The 19101-nt window shown below is 30.3% G+C and overlaps 1 protein-coding gene across 16 annotated transcripts in view; it reads right to left on the bottom strand.

Moving 5' to 3' along the window:
* Pcdh15 (protocadherin related 15) overlaps window positions 1-19101 on the bottom strand; it is a 746672-nt gene that overhangs the window by 460187 nt on the left and 267384 nt on the right. For all 16 annotated transcript variants that reach the window (XM_071610757.1, XM_071610756.1, XM_071610753.1 and 13 more), the window contains one exon: window positions 17588-17743. In XM_071610757.1, the coding sequence (XP_071466858.1) occupies window positions 17588-17743 (156 nt within the window). The remainder of the gene's footprint in view (window positions 1-17587; window positions 17744-19101) is intronic.

Here is a 19101-nt window from a genome sequence, read left to right as displayed (position 1 = left end):
CTGTCAGCCATTTATATCTGAGAGTTACATATCTGTGGCTCCAATTAGCTGTGAATGGAAAAATTTGGGGGGAAAAAAATGTTTGTGTCTGTGTTGAGCATGCATGGACTTTTTTCCTTGTCATTATTCCTGACTCAATAAAGTATAAAAGTATTTATAATGTATGCAGATTTCACAAATATTATAAAAATCTAGAGATAATTTAAATTAGAAGATATGCATTAATTATATTTAAATACATTACCACTTGAGCATTTGTAGATTTTGGTTTTTGCTGGGTGTCCTGGAAACAATTCCCTAAGGATAATGAGACACAACTGTGTATGTGTATATGTGTATTTGTATAAAATACTGGTTCTTTTTTTCTGCTCTTAAGAACTCTGATTAATATATCCTTGACCCTATTTTCTTTTCAGAGAAGAAGTATAATTGTATACTTGGTTTGTAAGAAGTAAAGATTAGATTCCCAGGATTCTGACTGATCTAGGTCTATGTACCCACTGTTTGGCATTCTGTGGAAGAACAGTTGCTGATTTAGCTGCAATACAGGCCATACAATTCTCTGGTACTTCAATCATACTCCATGATCCTTTGAAGATTACTCACAGTGCTCCCATAATCATTATACAAATTGTTGAAAATTTCTAAACACTAATTTATGTACTTCCAGAAAATTGACCTATTTTTCAAATGATTAGACATTGTTTTGTTTTCTCCTCTACAGGTACCTTTAGGTTCCTCTCAATTACATTGCATGGTATGATGATCATTACCATAATAATTATCTTTTCAAGTCTGAAAAGACTCATCCTCAACTATACTTCATTCCTTGACTTCATCCCCCAATAAAATAACTTTATGAATTCTACTTACAAATCATCCCTGACTTAAAAATATGCATCAGAAACATTGACAAATTTGAAATCCAGGGAATTTCTACCAGTGAAATTCAGAGTTGAATTTTTAAACAGGCAGTAATTAGCAGGAAATGACTGAACTTTAATTTTTCTCACAATAATTAAATTATATCATCTCTGAATCTATAATAATTTATAGGCCAAATCAATGTTTTTATGATCATAATGTTGGTTTCACATTAACTCTTCAATACAATGTTTGTTTTACTCAAGCATTTGTACAAATTAACTCCAGTTGAATTCGGTTTTAAATCTTCTAGAATTGATCATTAATAATACTCATCATTGAATTCACATTCAGTAGAAGCTATCTTGTAGTAATTTAATAAAGTCAAAGTGAAAACAAAAAAAAATGAGGTACTTTAGTCAAGGTAATACTAAGTCATTGAAATAAAATTTATGTAAAATAAAACATATTTTAGATATTCAGATTGTTTAAGGTGGTCTTTACATTATACACACCCATGTAAAAACCACCTTAAACAAAATGAATAATATTTCTCTCATTCCATAACGTTCCCTCTGTCTTTCAGAGACTATCATCCACTTTTTTTTTTCAATCAATGTAGCTATTTTTCCTGTTCTTGGTTTGCCATAATTTATACTATTTTGTGTCTAGCTTTATTTTCTTGTTTTGTTTATATTTTTAAATTTTCATTTGCAATTATTTATTGAAAATATCAACATATTATCTATTTTTATTCAGATAATATTTGTATATCTCTATTCTGTAGAGTATAATAATTTGATACAATGCAAAATGATTGAGTCAGTATAATAGTACTTTCATTTCCTCAAAAGTTAATCATTTCTATGTGTTGGGAGCTTTAATATTCTTCTACTTATTTTGAAATATATCATATGTTAATAAAAGCAATAGTTACCCTAGTTACCCTACTGCACTTAGAGACCAGAATGGACTCATTTCCAGCAGTTTTTTTGGAGCCTGTTATTTAACTTTTATCCATCACCCCTCCCTTTGCCTTTCCGTATCTCTCCTGTATGAGGACCACTTTTTAATTTGTGAACATTTTGGGTAAGAATATTGTATTTTACTTTTCATTTCTGGTTTATTTGCAGTTTCAATTTCTTCCCTGTTTTTTAATTTCCTTTACATCAAGGTCAATCATTATTGGTATATAAAATACTGTTAATTTTTGTATGTTGATTATTTAGCAACTCAACTGAATTCATCAGTTCTAATAGCAGATATGTCCTATTTCTTCCTTGAGATGCTTTTCTAAGCTGTAAATTAAATACAAAAACTGTCCATTCAAGGAAATTCTGTGAATGGGAAATGCCCTTACTTTCTAGTAAATTCCATGGGCTATGTTTCTAAAAAGTGTATATAATTTATGTGAAAAATTACTAATTCTACCCTTAATTTATAAATATCTGAGAATTATAAATACTGGATATTTAATGAAAACATTTGCAAAACATATAAAAATACTTAAAATCTTGTATGAAATCACATTGTTATGCTTCCTTTTCTGCCAGAATGACTTTGATAAGAACAAATGTTCAAAAATACATATTAAATGGAAGATGGCACAATATTTATGAAATGTGAAACAAAGACACCAAACTGACAGAACTAGGTAGGAAAAGTTAAAAAAAAAAAAAAAAAGGATACATAAGAGAGAATAAAATTTCATCATTGTGAGAAAAAGCTGGAGTCTCAATCTTGAATTTGCTATGTGGGGACTATTTGTTTATCAGATACATGACTGTTTTTAAAGAATATTTCCAAGACTGGGGTAACCTGCAAGAAAAGTTGGTCAGTTCCTATACTAAGTACCTTAAAAGCATTATCTCTTATAATCCTTAATATAAATTTATATCATTTGTTATTATTATATTAACTTTAGTTAAGAAATAATGGGCTATGACAGCTTAGGCCTAATCTCATAAGTCCAATGATTGGTGTGTAGGTCTATGGCACAGATTGTCTGATATCAAAGGATTCCTTCTTAAACACTGTGAAATATATTATTGAAAACTCACAATAATTAAATTATACTCTTAATCTATGATAATTTATGAGCCAAATTAATTAATAAAGTTTTTGAGATAAGGGGAATGAAAGAAGAAACAAAATTTGCATATAACAGCATATGTTTTACAGCTAATCTGAATTGATACAATTTGGAACATATATTCTATCAAAGATAAACTATTATCCAGAAACAATGGTGCATGCTTTTAATCACAGGGCTTAGGAAACTGAAGTAGAAAGATTACAAGTTTGAGGCCAGCCTTGGCAACTTGGTGAGGTCCTAAGTAATTTAGCAAGAATCTGTCTCAAAATTAAAAAAAAAAATTAAAAAGGGGGCTGGGGATATGGTATAGTGGTTAAGTGCCTCTGGGTTTAATACCTAGCATCATAAGTAAGTACATAAATAAATAAACAAATTTATTGGCCTAAGGGATTAATACTTTTGAGGTAGTTTAGAGAAAGAGAACCTCAACTTAACTATCAACACTTTAGAAATATCATTTGAAATAATTGTCACTACTGAAAACAACTTTGTTTCTCAAAAAGTAAATTATTTTATAAATTCCAAATTCACCCTGATTTCATTATTTTAATATGTCTATTAATAATCATATATTTACTGGTAGAACATTGCATAAAGCCTGAAAATGTATTAAATCAATAAGTACATCAGAAGCAAAGATAAAGAACACATGTACAATCACTATGATTTATATTTTCTTCAGTTACTTTTTAATAAATTAATATTTTGTAAATCCTTAATAAAAATAATAGTCATGAGTTTGAAGAGAAACAAGATATTTATAGATCCTTAAAATGGTTTCCCACAGAATAGCTTTAACACTCATTAATTATTAAGTACAATTTTTAGTAATGTCAGTGGTGGATCAATTTGGAGAACTGATAAAGGCTATATTTACTAACTGTTATGGTTTTGATGTGAGATGTCCTTCAGAAGCTCACATGTGAGACAATGCAAGAAGATTCAGAGGAGAAATGATTAGGTTGTTAAGAGTTAACCCAATCAGTGATTAATTCCTGATGGGATTAATTGAGTGGTAACTGGACATAGGTGGGGTGTGACTAGAGGACGTGGTTCATTGGCAGGTGGCTGTTGGGTATACATTTCACATCATCTTTCTGATCTTCATGTGAACTGTTTTCCTCTGCCTTAGTCTTCTGCCATCATGTCCTGCCTCAACCTGAGGAATGGAGTCAGCCTTCTATGGACTAAGACATCACATCTGAAACTGTGAAACTGTGAGCCCCTAAAGAAATCTTTTCTTCCACTACATTTGTTTTGGTTGGATCTTTTAGTCACAGTGGCACAAAAGCTGACTAAAACACTAACAATGGAACAAATTGGCATTGTGTCTTGTGTGTTACATATAGTGAAGATTGGTCATGGCATCACCTTTTGTAGCAACAGGTGAACCCACAGTTAGATATAGTCCATAATCTTTCCTTTCCCTAAAAAATTTAAGGTCATGAAAGCCAAGAAAATACTGAGGAACAGCTAAGATTGATACTAGAACTACTAAAATTGAATTTAGAAAGTCATGACAACTAAATGTAACCTGTGATCCCAAATTGAATCATTGACCTACATATGATATTATCTGAAAATTCAGCACATTTGAATGGCATCTCTAGGTAGTAATATTGTATTAATTAATGTAATTTACTGATTGCATACAATGGATATGTAGAAGAGTGCTCTCATTTTTAGTAAATACATATTCAAGTGCTAAGACTACAAGGGGTTTCAATTATTCAATTCACAGCTCATTGGTAAAAGAATAAGTAATTATGTATTTATACTAAATATCTATTATAAATGTTCATACACTTAGGCAATAAAAAGTACAAAATATGTATATGTTATATATTTGATATATATATATATACATATTTACATATGTATATTATAAGGAAAGCTTATCTGACCAGTATGCCTCAAAACTGCCAAAATCATTAAAAACAAACAAAATAAAGACTATTATGATCTAGAACATTAAAAAAAAAAAGAAAGAAACATGGTGATTAAATATAATATGGCATTCCAGATGGGATCCTAGAACAAGAAAAGTATGTAAGTTAAAATTTAAGGAAATCTGAATGAACTATGGATTTAAGTTAATCATAATGTATAAATTTTGCTTTATTTAAAAACGTACCACACAAATATGTTAACAATGGGGAAACTTCATGGGGAATAGAGGATAACGGTATCATTCTTTTAAAATATTACTTAGCTATAAATACTTCTGATATTATTCAAATATATTATTGAAAATATAATAGTAAACCATTTTCATTAAAATTTTTATTATTACAAAGTTCAGGACTTTAACATATCATTTATAAAAATGTATATAATATTTTTAATGATCAAAAAGCTTTTATTTTATGAACATTTTATTTTTATGAACCTAATGTTCAGTGAACCAACTCTTCATTAAAAAAATTAAAGTATCTTAACAATAAACCTGCTGTAAAATAAATCAGGAAAACAATCCCATTCATAATAGCCTCAAAAAACCAACCAACCAACCAACCCTAGGAATAAACCTAACCAAGAAAGTGAAAGCCCTCAATAGTAAAAACTATAGAAATCTGAAAAATGAGGGGCTGGAGAAGTGGCTCAAGTGGTAGCACGCTTGCCTAGCATGCATGAGGCACTGGGTTTGATTCTCAGCACCACATAAAAACAAAAAAATAAAGATATTGTGTCCAACTAAAGCTAAAAAATAAATATTAAAAAAAGAATACTGAAGAATGAAATTAAAGATGACCTCAGAAGATGGAAAGAATTTCCATGTTAATGAATAGGCAGATTTAATATTTTTAAAGTGGACATACTACCAAAAACAATATACAGATTCAATGCTATCCCCAACAAAATATCAATGACATTTTCCACAGAACTAGAAAAAATAGTCCTCTAAAATGTATTTGGACTAATATACCCAAAATGTAGCAAACAATTTTAAGCCCAAAAAGCAATGCTAGAAGCAACACAATACCTGACTTCAAACTATACTACAGAGCTATAGTAACAAATATTGCATGGTACTGGCATAAAAACACATACGTAAATAAGTGGCATAGAATAGAAAACACAGGGACAAACCCACACAGATACAGTCATCTGACCTTGGCAAATGTAACAAAAACATACATTGTAGAAAAGATGGCCTTTTAAAAAATTGGTACTAGGACAACTGATTATCCATATGGGGAAAAATGAAACTAGATCCTTATCTCTCACACTGCACAAAAATTAACTCAAAATCAATCAAAGACCAGAAACTATGCAACTCCTATAAGAAAACATAGGGTCAATATTTCACCTTTTAGGCGCAGGCAGTGATTTTCTAAATAGGACACCTAAAGCTCAGGAAATAATGCCAAGAGTTCATAAATGGCACAGCAAAGGAAACAAGTAGGAATATGAAGAGAGAACCTACAGAATAAGAGAAAATCTTTGCTTGCTACTCTTTGGATGGAGGGTTAATATCTAGAATATATACAGAGCTAAAAAAACTTTAAACCAAAAATCAAATGACCCAATATTAATGGGAAAATAAGCAGACAACTCTCAAAAGAACAAATACAAATGGCCAGCAAATACCAGAAAAAATATTCAACATCATTAGCAATTAGGAAAATGATATAAAAACTACACCAAGATTTCCTCTCATACTAGTCAAAATGGCAGTCATAAAGAAAACAAATAGTAATAAATGCTGGAGAGGATGTGAAGAAAAAGCAACACTTTTTGTACACTGATGGTAGGACTGTATATTACTACAGCTACTATGAAAATCAGTATGGAATCTCCTCAAAAGATTAAGCCTTGATGCACCATATATCTCAACTATAGCATTCTTGGTATGTACTCTTGAATACCCATATTTATAGGAACAAAATTCACAATGGCCATCCTAGATGGCCATCAGTGGATGAATGGATAAAGAAAATGTGGTAAATATACACAATGAAGCTTTATTCAGCCATAAAGTTGGGTTCTGTTTTGTCTCATATGTAGAAGCTATAGAAGAAAAAGAAAAGCAAAGGTGGTGGTGGAACTCCTAAAAATCAAAGGGAGATCAGTAGAGGGAAGAGGACTAAGGGTTAGGAGGCAGGAAGAGAGGAGTAATTGCTGGGGAGTGATGTTGGCCAAAGTGTGTTGTTATATTGTGTGCATGTAAATATGTAACAAAAAAATACCATCAATACATACATCTATAATGCAACAATAAAAATTTGGGGAAAATTAAGTATCTTAAATAGAGAAACCAAAAGAAAAAGATTCTTATGCAGTTTTGTGTTTTAATTTGACTAAAATTCAACTTTTAGTTCCTACAGATTGATAAGATCATTAAAATATTTTAATCATTATTTTAAAATTTAAAAATAAATCTAAAAGATTTTAGAGCCCAGTAGTTTTTTGAATTAAGCACGGTATAATAAGATACTTTTGCAGGACATGTTTAGAATGTCAGGAGACATGTCAGGAGAATTAAGCATAATAGCATTTAAAGCAGAGTAAAATAAAATTCCTAATTACATCAGCACATGATTCCTACAAATATAAAATAACCCCTATGGAATGCCATCTTGAGATGCGTGTCATTTCATTACATTATAGATATCTTTATGAACTTTTGAAAATTTTATACAGAAGTTATTAAAGGTTTTATATGTATTTAAAACATATGTAATATATAATATCTTCTTATATTTTTAAAATCTTGTTTTATTATCCATCCAGATTTGATGCTATGAGCATCCTATAATCTACTCTGTATTCCATAGTCATTATGTCATATATAAAAATCATTTTATAGTGTTCCCTCCTGAGCATCAAGGAGAGTTTTCTGGTTATTAATCTCACAAAGTCTAAAGAGAATGAAAAATAGATAGAACATTTGTTGATTTATTAAAGTTTTAAGGTGCCCATTGGTATATGTTGTGTGTGTGTGTGTGTGTGTGTGTGTAGAGGATTTAACTTTTTCATTTTATCATATGCTTATCATTTTTAAAATGCTTTAAAAAAATTGAATTGCTAGCAGTGATATTTTAATGATCTTGTGCCATACAGTTATCTATCATAAAAAAGAAGGTAGTAGAAATAAAAATAAAATTGAATAAATAATTTCATCAGAAATAAATGCTTCATGAGTAAATATTCAGGTACATTTGCGAATTAATATGCTGGGAAGCATAGTTGGGTGAAAGTGGAAATTGCTCAATAGAAGATGAAATTTTTGTTACCATTCAATACCGGCCAAGATGTCTCACTTTGCCTTCTCTATATGCTTTAATTTTCAATTATCCTACAAACATGATTATTAATTGTTTGTAGGGGAAGTTAAGGCTAGTATAAATTAATGATTTTTCCATGATTATATAGATAAGAAACAATTATTCTAATATCAGAACCTAGGTGACAAGGATTTAAAGACTGTTCTCTTTTCTTATAAACACTCTACCCAGTGCTTGGCTAGTTTACTAAACTGTGAATCAAGGTGAAATTTAGACCAAGTGAACAACTGCAACTTGTTTTTGAAGTTAGCATTAATATGTACTCATATAAATGATCTTAATTATTCACTCTTTCAGAAAACATTATTTTAAGACATGGGGGCAGAAACATAAATTTTTAAAATTTCATGGAATCTTCTCCATGTATCTTATTTCTATCATTCTCTTGCCTAATATGTTTATACAATGTGGTGATAAGGCTCCTGGTTTTAAAATGAGTCTCCCTTGATTTCTGGCTTAGATTTGTTCCTTATTAACAATGAAATCTTAAGTAAATTAATAAATTCTTCACTATGCCTACACTTACTCATCTGTAATATGAAAACAATAAACACACGTAGTTTAAGTGTATTTATAATTTGTGTAAGTTTTAAATGAGCTATTTCAGAAAAAAAACACAATTTGACTTCGCTTGCCACACAATGCCCTTAAATAGCGATAACAACTGAAATTAAATGATCATGATAGTCTCCTTTATTTCTTCTAATATTAGGACAGATGATACCACTAAATTGACTAGAACATTTATACAACAATCTTACTATAAACAGATTTTGGATAAAAAAAGTGAAAAATTGGTCTGGTATGTAGTTCAAGCCTTATGATTATTTCTAATCCCTAAGGAGTATGAAAATAAATACTAAAATTATTATAAATAAAAAGTTTGTAACATAATTGTAATGTCAATATCTACTAAGCAATTTGATTATTCTCAAACCCAAGGTTACTTCATCTGCTAACAGTCACCTTTCTAAATTGTAAATGGCATTTTAAATTTGGATTTATGAGGCATCCTTTAACGTTTCATGTTGTTAAGAACTAAAAGAAATAGAACTTGATCAAAGACAGATTTATTAAACTGACTGTGAAGCTCTCAGGACCATTTGTATTGAGTCTCATAAAGCTGTGTGTGTAGAAAAATTTCATAAAGAAAACAAAAGGGACATTTGGTCAAAGGGGACTCATATTAATGTTGCTTAATCAATATGATCTTAGTTTTTCTGGGACATGAAAAGTAGGGTAAAAATTCTCAAGTGGTATAATAGTTCTATCATAAATAAATATATAATTTCCCCCAGGAGTTATGTAAAAGGATCATAATTCATATAGTTCATATTTACCAAATATTGAAAAAAGTTTCTTTTTGTTTGTCACCACAGTTGTTTTGAACTGTGTATTACAATGTTCCAAAAAGCATTTATTTATTTCTTTAAAAATTTTACCACATATGAACTTCATTCAGAATTTAACTTAAAACAAACTTGTTTTCTCTCTCACTCTTTCTCAGCCACCATCAGACTAAATAAGAATGTTAAGAAATATTTTTCTGTTTCAAGATTGTGCAATTCATAATTCCCTGTTAATTATATTATAGAACTTCTACAATGTGTCACATACTCTTTTACTCAATGAAAACATTGCAAGCTTTACTGAAGATTTGATTCTAAAGAGATAGACATTATGAAGGAAGCAAATACATATATTATACCAGATGTAGATATATGGTATAAAGAAAAACATCTTCAGATGTCCATTGAAATAATTACAAGACATGCGAGTCTTCTACACTAGAAAACAATGGGATTATTTTACTTTTTATTTAATAGATATAGTCAATAAACCTTATAAGGTAAGTATTTTAATAGTCTCATTATCACATGAGAAATTGACCCCAGAGAAGACAAAATAAAATGTGTTTTTTTTTTTTTTTTTTTTAAGATAAATGCAACTAACAAATGGTAAACTGACTTGAGTATCATTGGATATTTGGATTGTGTTTTGGTCAGCTTTTTCACCACTGTGACTAAATGATCTGATAAGAACAATCATAGAGGAAGAAAAGTTTATTGGAGGGCTATTAGTTTCAGGGGTCTTAATCTATAGAAGGCCAGCTCTATTCCTCCTGGCTCAAGTGAGGTAGAATATCATGGCAGAAGACCATGGCAGAAGCAAGTAGCTCACATGAGGTTCAGGAAGCAGAGAGACTCTACTCTCTAGATTCAAAATATAGGCCCCATAGCTACTCCCCCAATGAACCATGTCCTCCAGCCACACCCCACCTCCCTCTAGTTATTCCCATCAGGGATTTATTCACTGATTAGGTTAAGGCTATGACCCAATCATTTCTCCTCCAAATCCTCTTGTATTGTATCATATGTGAGATTTGGGGGATACCTCATATCTAAACCATAATAGATTGTGTCCAGTTTGTGGCTACCATGTTATATCTTCAATGCATCTTTCTATACATTTTTTTCAGTGGACATATTCACTAATTTTTTATAGTAGGTACAGAAGAGTAGAATTTGTGAGTCATAGGATCTGTACTTGTTCATTTTATTGTATATACTATAAACACACTTCCAAAGTAATTGGGCTAATTTACTCAACTACCAGCAATGTATCAATGTTGTGGGAAATCCACATATTGACCAAAATATGAAAGTATTGTTTTTCTTTCAACTAAATTTAAAATAAATAGATATAATTAAAACTCCATTTTGATAAAAACTATGATCAGTGGTTCACTTTAAAAATTCATTTTCTGTTGGTTGCTGGTTTATTAATTTTTTTAAATCCTTTAAAATATATTGTCTTTGTTTCCAGCAAACTTGGTGAACTCACTTTAAATTGTAATACTTTTTCTCTAAATACTGTGGGTTTCTACAGATTCAGTTGACACCATTTGTAAATAATGTATTCATATGTCCTTTCCTAAATATATGGGAAGTTTTATGTGTTTTCTTTTTTTTTATTTTAAACTTAGCTATATGGTATTTATAAAATATATTTGGTATAATTTCAACCCTCAGGATATGTTTCTCAAGAGGTTTTTTTGAATGAATTATTGCAAATAGTCCATGTACTTAAAAAGAATGAACTCTGTAGTTCTTGGGTACAAATAAATTTTACTAATTTAATTATTCCAATCTTTCATTTTCTTACAGTATTTTTTTTGCTATTTTATCTGTTACTGAGAGAACATTTACATTCATTTATATTATTGCAATAAGAAAATAATACAATTTAAGTGACTTAACATACTATTTGCTGTCATACATTTCAGTCAGAAGTCATTGGTAGCTCTCAACACACTGAAATCAAGGAGTCTACTGTTCTGTTTCCAAGCTCACTGCAATTATGGCTTGAAATAATTAATTAGCCATTAAGGACTAAGAGAACTGAGCTCTGGATAGGGCCCCAATGAAGTTTCTTCTCAGCCTGTTATATTGGTTGCACTCCCAAGCTTACAGCTCCATTCATCTTCAAAGCCCACAATCATGGCTGTCTTTCTCATTCTTCAGTTCTTTTTAATTTCTTCTTCTGCCTCAGTTTTTACATTGTCTCTCTCTGACCCTAGCCAGAGAAACTTACTTCCTTTGTTTTGATTGACATATAACTGTACCTGTTCATGGGTTACAATGTGATAATCTAATACATGTACACAGTGTGGAATGTCAATTCAGGGTAATTAGCCCTTTCATCCCCTTAAACACTTATCACTTCCTTGTGGCGGGAACTTTTGAAAGTCCTCTCTTCTAATTACTCATAAAACAGACACTACCTTCTTGTGAACTGTAGAACACAGTAGCTGGATTTTGGTACTTGTTATCCAACTCGTCTCTCTCTTCTCCCCACTATCCTTCCAGAATTTAACTACCAGCATCCTACTTGCAATTATTATAAAATCAGCTTTGTAATCTTCTACATGTGAGTGAGAACACATGGTATTTGTCTCTCTGTGCCAGGTTTGTTTCACTTTAACATAATGTCTTCTAGTTCTGTCCATTTGCTATGAATTATAGAATTCAATTATTGTAAGACTCAATAATAAGGAGAGAGTGTATTATACCATATTTTCTTTATCAATTAATTCATGTATAGACACATTAGTCTATTCCATATAGTCAGTTGGCTATAGTGAATAGTGCTGCAACAAACATGGCAGCATAGGCAAATATTTGATGTATTGATTTTATTTCTGTTGGATCTATACCCAGTAGTGAGACAGCTAGATCATAAAGTAGTTTTGTTTATAATTTATCCAAAGTGACTATACTAATCCACATTCCCACTAGCAGTGTGTGGATTTTTCATTTCTCCACATCCTTGTTGTTGTTGTCATTATTATTATTATTATTATTTTCTTTTATACTATAGCTATTCTAAGTAGAAAAAAAAATTCTCATTAAGGTTTGAATTTTTCCCTGATGATTAGTGGTGTTGAACATTTTTCTTATACATTATTTTGAGAAATGGCTGTTCATGTTATTTCCCAAATTTTGAATTAATTTGTTCTTTTTTCTTTTGATTTTGAGTGTTTTGCAGTTCTTGTATATTCTACAAATAATACCTTGACAGTTAGTTTTCAAACATTTTACCACATTATGTTAGTTGTCTCTTCACTGTGTTGTTTTTTTATTTTGCTGTGTAGAAGATTCTTAGTTTGATATAGTCTCATGTATCAATTTTTGCTTTTATTGCCTGTGATTTGGGGATATTATAAAAAAAAATCATTGCTTATACTGACATCTTGAATTGTTTCCCTTATGTTTTCTTCTTGTAATTTGATATTGTGTGTTCCTTTAGGCCTTTGGTCCATTTGTAGTTGAATTTTTTTTTTTTTTTTTATAATAAGAGACGAGGTCTAGTTTAATTCTTCTATGTATGGATTTCTGTTTCCCCCAGCACCATCTATTAAAGAGATTATATTTTCTTCAAGGTATATTTTGGATTCATTCTAGGTTCTCTATTCTCTATCATTATGCTACATGTCAGTTTTAATGTGAATACAATGTTTTTTGGTTTGTAATATTTTTGAGGTCCTATATTATGACATTTGCATCTTCATTCTCTTTGGTCAAGATTTTTCATGGTACTCAGATTTGTTTATGGTTTCAAATGATTTACAGAATATAACAAATACTGTGAAGAAGATTATTCATATTTTATGATTGTATTGAATCTTTGTATTGCTTGGGTAGTATGGACATTTGTAAAATATTAATACCTCTAATCAATGAGAATATGAGGTTCTTCCATTCTTTTTGTGTTTTCTTTAATTATTTTCATTGAGGTTTTAAAATTTTAATTTCCTTGAATTTATGTCTAAATATTTTATTACTTTTGTGTCTATTTTAAATGGTATTAATTTCTTCCCCAACAAGTTTATCATGTTGTATAAAAATGCTATAGGATTTTGCATTTTTTACCTTTCAAACCTACTGGATTTGTTGGTCAGTTCTAAAAGGGTTTTTTGGTAGTATCTTTAGGTTTTTCTATATATAAAATCATGTCATCTGAAAACAGAAATAATATTATCTCTTCCTTTCTTATTTAGAGGCCCTTTATTCCTTTCTCTTGCCTGATTTTTCTGGCTAAAATTTCCAATTGTATGTTAAATTTAAGAGTGGTAAAAGTGTATAATCTTGTTTTGTTTGTAGTCTTAGAAAATTATTTCGGTTGATTCCCATTGATTATGAGGCTAGCTGTAGCTTTGTCATTTATAGTCTCTATTGCATTGAAGTACTTTCCTTACATATCTAATTTCATATGAAATAATGTTAAACAAGTCAACAATTGGTTTTTAGGAATGTTAATTTTTGTAGAGAGGGGTACCAGGAATTGAATTTAGGGACACTTGACTACTGAGCCACTTCCCTATTCCTTTTTTGTATTTTACTCAGACAGGTTCTCACTGATTTGCTTAGCACCTCCATTTTGCTGAGGCTGGCTTTGAACATGCAATCCTCCTGCCCCAGCCTCCTGAGGTGCTGGGATTACAGGCTTGCACCATTGCACCTGGAAGAAATGTTAATTTTTATGTGTTATTTGGCCTGTATTAAAATATCCTCTATTCTCTTCTTCCTTTAAATTCTAACTTGAGCCTCATTTCATCTTCTGGCTACCACTCAATTTCTCCTTCTCCTTTTAGTTAAACATCTTGAAAGGCAGCTAATATTGACTATCTCTATTTCTTCATTTTCAGTATACTTCTTAATTTAATAAAATCTGATGTTTACTATAAATGATTTACTAAACTGGTGCTTGAATTTTTACTTGTTTATATTTATTATTATGTAAAAATAATTTTTTGGGGGGTGGGTTGTATGCATTATTAAAGGCATCACTGTCAGGAAAGATTTATCTTCCACAAATGGCTTAAGAATGATCAGAATTTTACTGTGTAATTTGTTCTTCAAAACAGTCAGTCTAATTACTTAATGATACAATAGTCCAAAATTAATTGAGAGTCTTCTATTACCCTGAGAGATAAAAATACTTATAATGTCTTATGTCTTTCTCATAAATAAGGAATTATAAACCTTGTTATAACCCTTACTTGACATTTAGATAAAGGAATTAATAATGTTTTGGTGAATTCTTGACATACTAATAAAATAATATGTTTACAAAGAGTGTAAGAGGGTAAAATTTAATGTGTTTATAAAAGTACTGATTGTAATTTTGATATGCTATAATACCATATAATACCATAAATGCCAACTCTGATATTTATTTTTAATATCAGGTACATAAAAGTAGTTATGCTAGCCTACTAAGATGCTTATTAATGAATAGAGAAGGGATGACTGAACAAAGGATTTGTATTATCCCCAATTTTCTGACCAATTTACTAACAGTCAATTGATGCTAGTACTCCACAATTTTCTCCTACAGACTGAAGTGAAATGACTAATCAGGAATTTAAGTTTGGAAGCTTCTTTGATAAATCTGTGATAATGACTTTTACCTGTCTTTTTTTGTATTTTAATAAAGTGTGAAATATTTTGACACCAACAATCTATCAAACTGGGAAGTGTTTTTTCCCCCCCTTTAATTTGGAACTTTCTAGTCTTAACTGAATTAACTACATAGCTTGGACTAAATGAGAAAATATAAAAAATATCTTGCAATTTTGTAAAATGTAAATCCAATTCATTTAATTTTATTTTACAGACAACATTATAGGCATATTGTAAAAATTCAAGTTAATTAAACTAAGAACAATCACTATGGAAGAACAACTCAACTAAATATAAGATGAGAGAAATTGAATTTTATTTTTTCTTGAGATTGTTTTCAGGTTTAAATACAGTTTTGATTTTTTTTCAAAAATAGATATGAGACAATATGGGCAAAATCTTAGAAGTTGTAATTATGGTATGCATGGGATAAAATTGCTTCAAATGGCTATAGGGAAATGCATTGCAAGGAACATATGGGTTCAACCACATAGAAACAGCTTTGGAAAGGAAACTGTGCTTCTCAAAATACTAAGATAAAATGCTTAACTTGTTCATGAATGTTATCATTCTGTCATTTATCCAGATATGGTAGAAATTTGGAGGCATTGAAGAGTGATAATTATGAAAAGTCAGGGAGGGATAATTTCTGGAAAATAGGTCCTAAGTTAAATTATAAAAGATGAATGGGAGAATTGAAAGGTAGGGAAGATCTCAATGAACAGTGTGAGCAAAGCCCAAGAAATGGAAACTTGGGATATGAGGAAGTCCATCTGAGATGCATAGAACATTGTCAGAGAGAATGTGAAATTAAGAACATATTGACAATGGTGATATTATTCAAGAACTTGAAGGTATGCCAAAAAAGTGGTATTTTTTCTGACCATAATGAGAAAGTACACAATTGCTGAAGAGTACAGTGACATGATTAGAATGGTTATTTTTCAACAAGGCACTGAAAAGGTTAAAGAGGGGAGTGAGAATAATCTAATAACAAATGGTGCTTTAAAATTTAAATTAAGCATTATAAGTTTCTGTAAGAAAAAATGAACTATAGTCAAAGATCCAGAAGCAATCAAAGTGATGTAAGAACAGCTTTTCCAATGAGTTGCCTAACATACTTCACCTGTCAATTTATATTCAAATGAAGTTAACCCTCAAGCAGACAAAGCCAAATCTAATTTAAAGGCTGCAATTCAGATGCTAAAAGGAACCATTTATAAGTATCTAAAACCAATTACAGGGTAATCAATTAGCAACTGTCGTTACTGCAGAAACCTGTTCAAAGTGTCTTTAATATATTCAGTATTTACTAACCTGAAGTTTGTCCTGGTCAAGCCACTTAAAATAGGAGTTTTTAGTTTGTTAAGTATTAATGTGAAACATAATTTCTCCAATTTTGTATGAATAGAAAAATATTGAACTAAAATATATTTAATTAATTTCAAAGGGAATGAAAAGATTAAAGGCTTTATAGTATGTTTAATGACCAAATTATACTGATTTTTCTCCTATAAAGTAGGCATGTATTTTTTAAAATAAAAAACCTGGAGATAAAAATGACCTGCTAAAATATGGATTATCATATTAATTCCATTTATTTTTCTACGTGTCTAAAGTACAAATAATAAATGACATTAGAAGTGCTTTAAAAATATTTTCTGGTTTATTGAACTAAACAAAACTTAATAGATTAATAACAGTTTTTTGTTTGTTTGTTTTAAAGTTAAGACACATCTTGGCTCATGGATTTTAGTTAAAGGGGAAAACAAACAAACAACCCAAACAACACATAACAATAATAAAAGTCCTCTCTAATAAAAGCAAGAAGATTGCTTTTAAGGTGTTTGCTAATTTGGTCAGCATTTTTGTAGAAGAATTCAGTAGTTATTTATATTAGTACCTTCAAATTAACAGAATCTCAGATATTTCATTCCAGTTTAGCCACCTCGGCCACCTTGAATCCAGAGTCAGAGGTAGAACACTACAAAACATTTCTTTCTTTGTGATTGACAATACCTTTTAAGCTTAAAAAATTGTCTCTCTAAATAATTAGACCACTGCCATTCTCAATTTCTTTGAGAATTACTAACTCCTATTTTGCTTCAGTAAGTATATAGTAAATTCAGGCACCAAATTTTCTAAGATGATCAAAAATGAAAAATTTGGGGGTCAGTTGAACTTTTCCTATAGCAATGTGAATCAAAAATCACCCATAATACATTTCTTCTAAATACCATTCCTAAAAATGTTTTCTTAGTATTTCTAAACAGGCCTATTATTATGAAGAAATAGCTTATTAAAAAAAAAACTTACAGTATATAGTTAGTTTGACCTATCAACAAAAATGATACAAAGAGCAGGCAGGAACTGACCTCGTTCACAGTGGCATAGTAGCTTTCATGTTTGAAGGTGGGTGAGTTGTCATTCCTATCCCTCACCACAATTCTCACTTCATGGTAGATGACGGTGCCCACTTTCTTGTTGATGCATTGTACTTGCACCACAATGGAGTGGATGTTCATTGGTGGCTGTAATGTAGATGGTACAGTTTGTGAAAACCAACTGAAATCAAAACTTCTCGTCATTATCAAAACATGTTCATTCAATACAATTTTTTATACTTGATAATTTTCAAATTAGAATAATCTAAAAACGTGACAGACTTTCTATTATTCAAAAGACTGGAGAGGACAATTGCAATAACTTCATTGCTTACTTTTGTATCTCAGATATAGGGCTTCAAGTAGTGCTACACTTCAGGTTTTACTGGTGCTTAAAACCATAAAACTAATGCTGAGATGTGATAAAACAATTTTTTTTCCCTAGAAAAGTTAAAGAAGCAATGATATAAACTAATTTTAATAAAAATCCATTAATAAATAAATCCTTGGATAAAAGATTTTGTGTAAATATTAGTGTTCATGTAAATTTTTATTATAATATATGCTCTTTACTGATAAATATTAAAATATAGTCAAAAGAAGAAACATCACTCACAACCCAACCAAACTTTCTCACTCAACACAGTTACATGCTCATTTCATTCATCTTTTCCTTTTCCGAATATATACCTATCACATACACACACACACACACACATACACACACACAAATATCTTGTTTGTTAATAGAGATTTACTAAAGCAGTTTTATGTAATGCTACTATAAAGTTATGTTATACAATTTTACAGTACTCCATTATAAGTTTGTAGCTTAATTTATGCTATTTAAAATAATAGAATGAGAGATTTAAAACTATCCATTTTGTCATTATAAATAATATTACAATATTTCAATACATACTCCATATAAATATATGCTCACTTGCCTAATTACTTTTTATGATAAATTTTTTGAAGGGAGAAAGTGTCATTAAAGTGGAACTTGTTGACTCAGGTCCCTGTGGGGCTGGGATGAACACCTGCCATGTTTGAATCCAGAGTCAGAGGCAGAACACTATAAAATATTTCTTTCTTTGTGATTGCAAATGTCTTTTAAGCTTAAAAAAACTCTCTCTAAATAATTCAGTTTTATCAGGATAGCATTATCACCCCTGGGTTCTATCACTCATACCAAAATAATAATAATAATAATAATAATAATAATAATAACAACAACAACAACAACAAAAACCCAGCAACAACATATCTGGACTGTACCATCTTAAATACTGTGTCTCCAGCCTGCCTTTCCCTTTCAACTTCCTCTGCCATTATTTACTTTTCCACATTGCATTTCTCATCCACAAGTTGGAGTATTATATACTTTATATATTTAGTTCAGTTTGTGTCCTTTGTCTCATAAAACCTTAGGCTTTGTTCTACCAATAGCTGTCACTATGTCCAGTAACTAGCATTGTTCCTAGGACAGATGAGTGGATGTTATC

Source organism: Marmota flaviventris, chromosome 4, assembly GCF_047511675.1.
Source record: "Marmota flaviventris isolate mMarFla1 chromosome 4, mMarFla1.hap1, whole genome shotgun sequence".
NCBI classification, from domain to species: domain Eukaryota; kingdom Metazoa; phylum Chordata; class Mammalia; order Rodentia; family Sciuridae; genus Marmota; species Marmota flaviventris.
The sequence above is the reverse complement of the archived record's forward strand: the minus strand, read 5'-3'. Positions and strand labels throughout refer to the sequence as shown.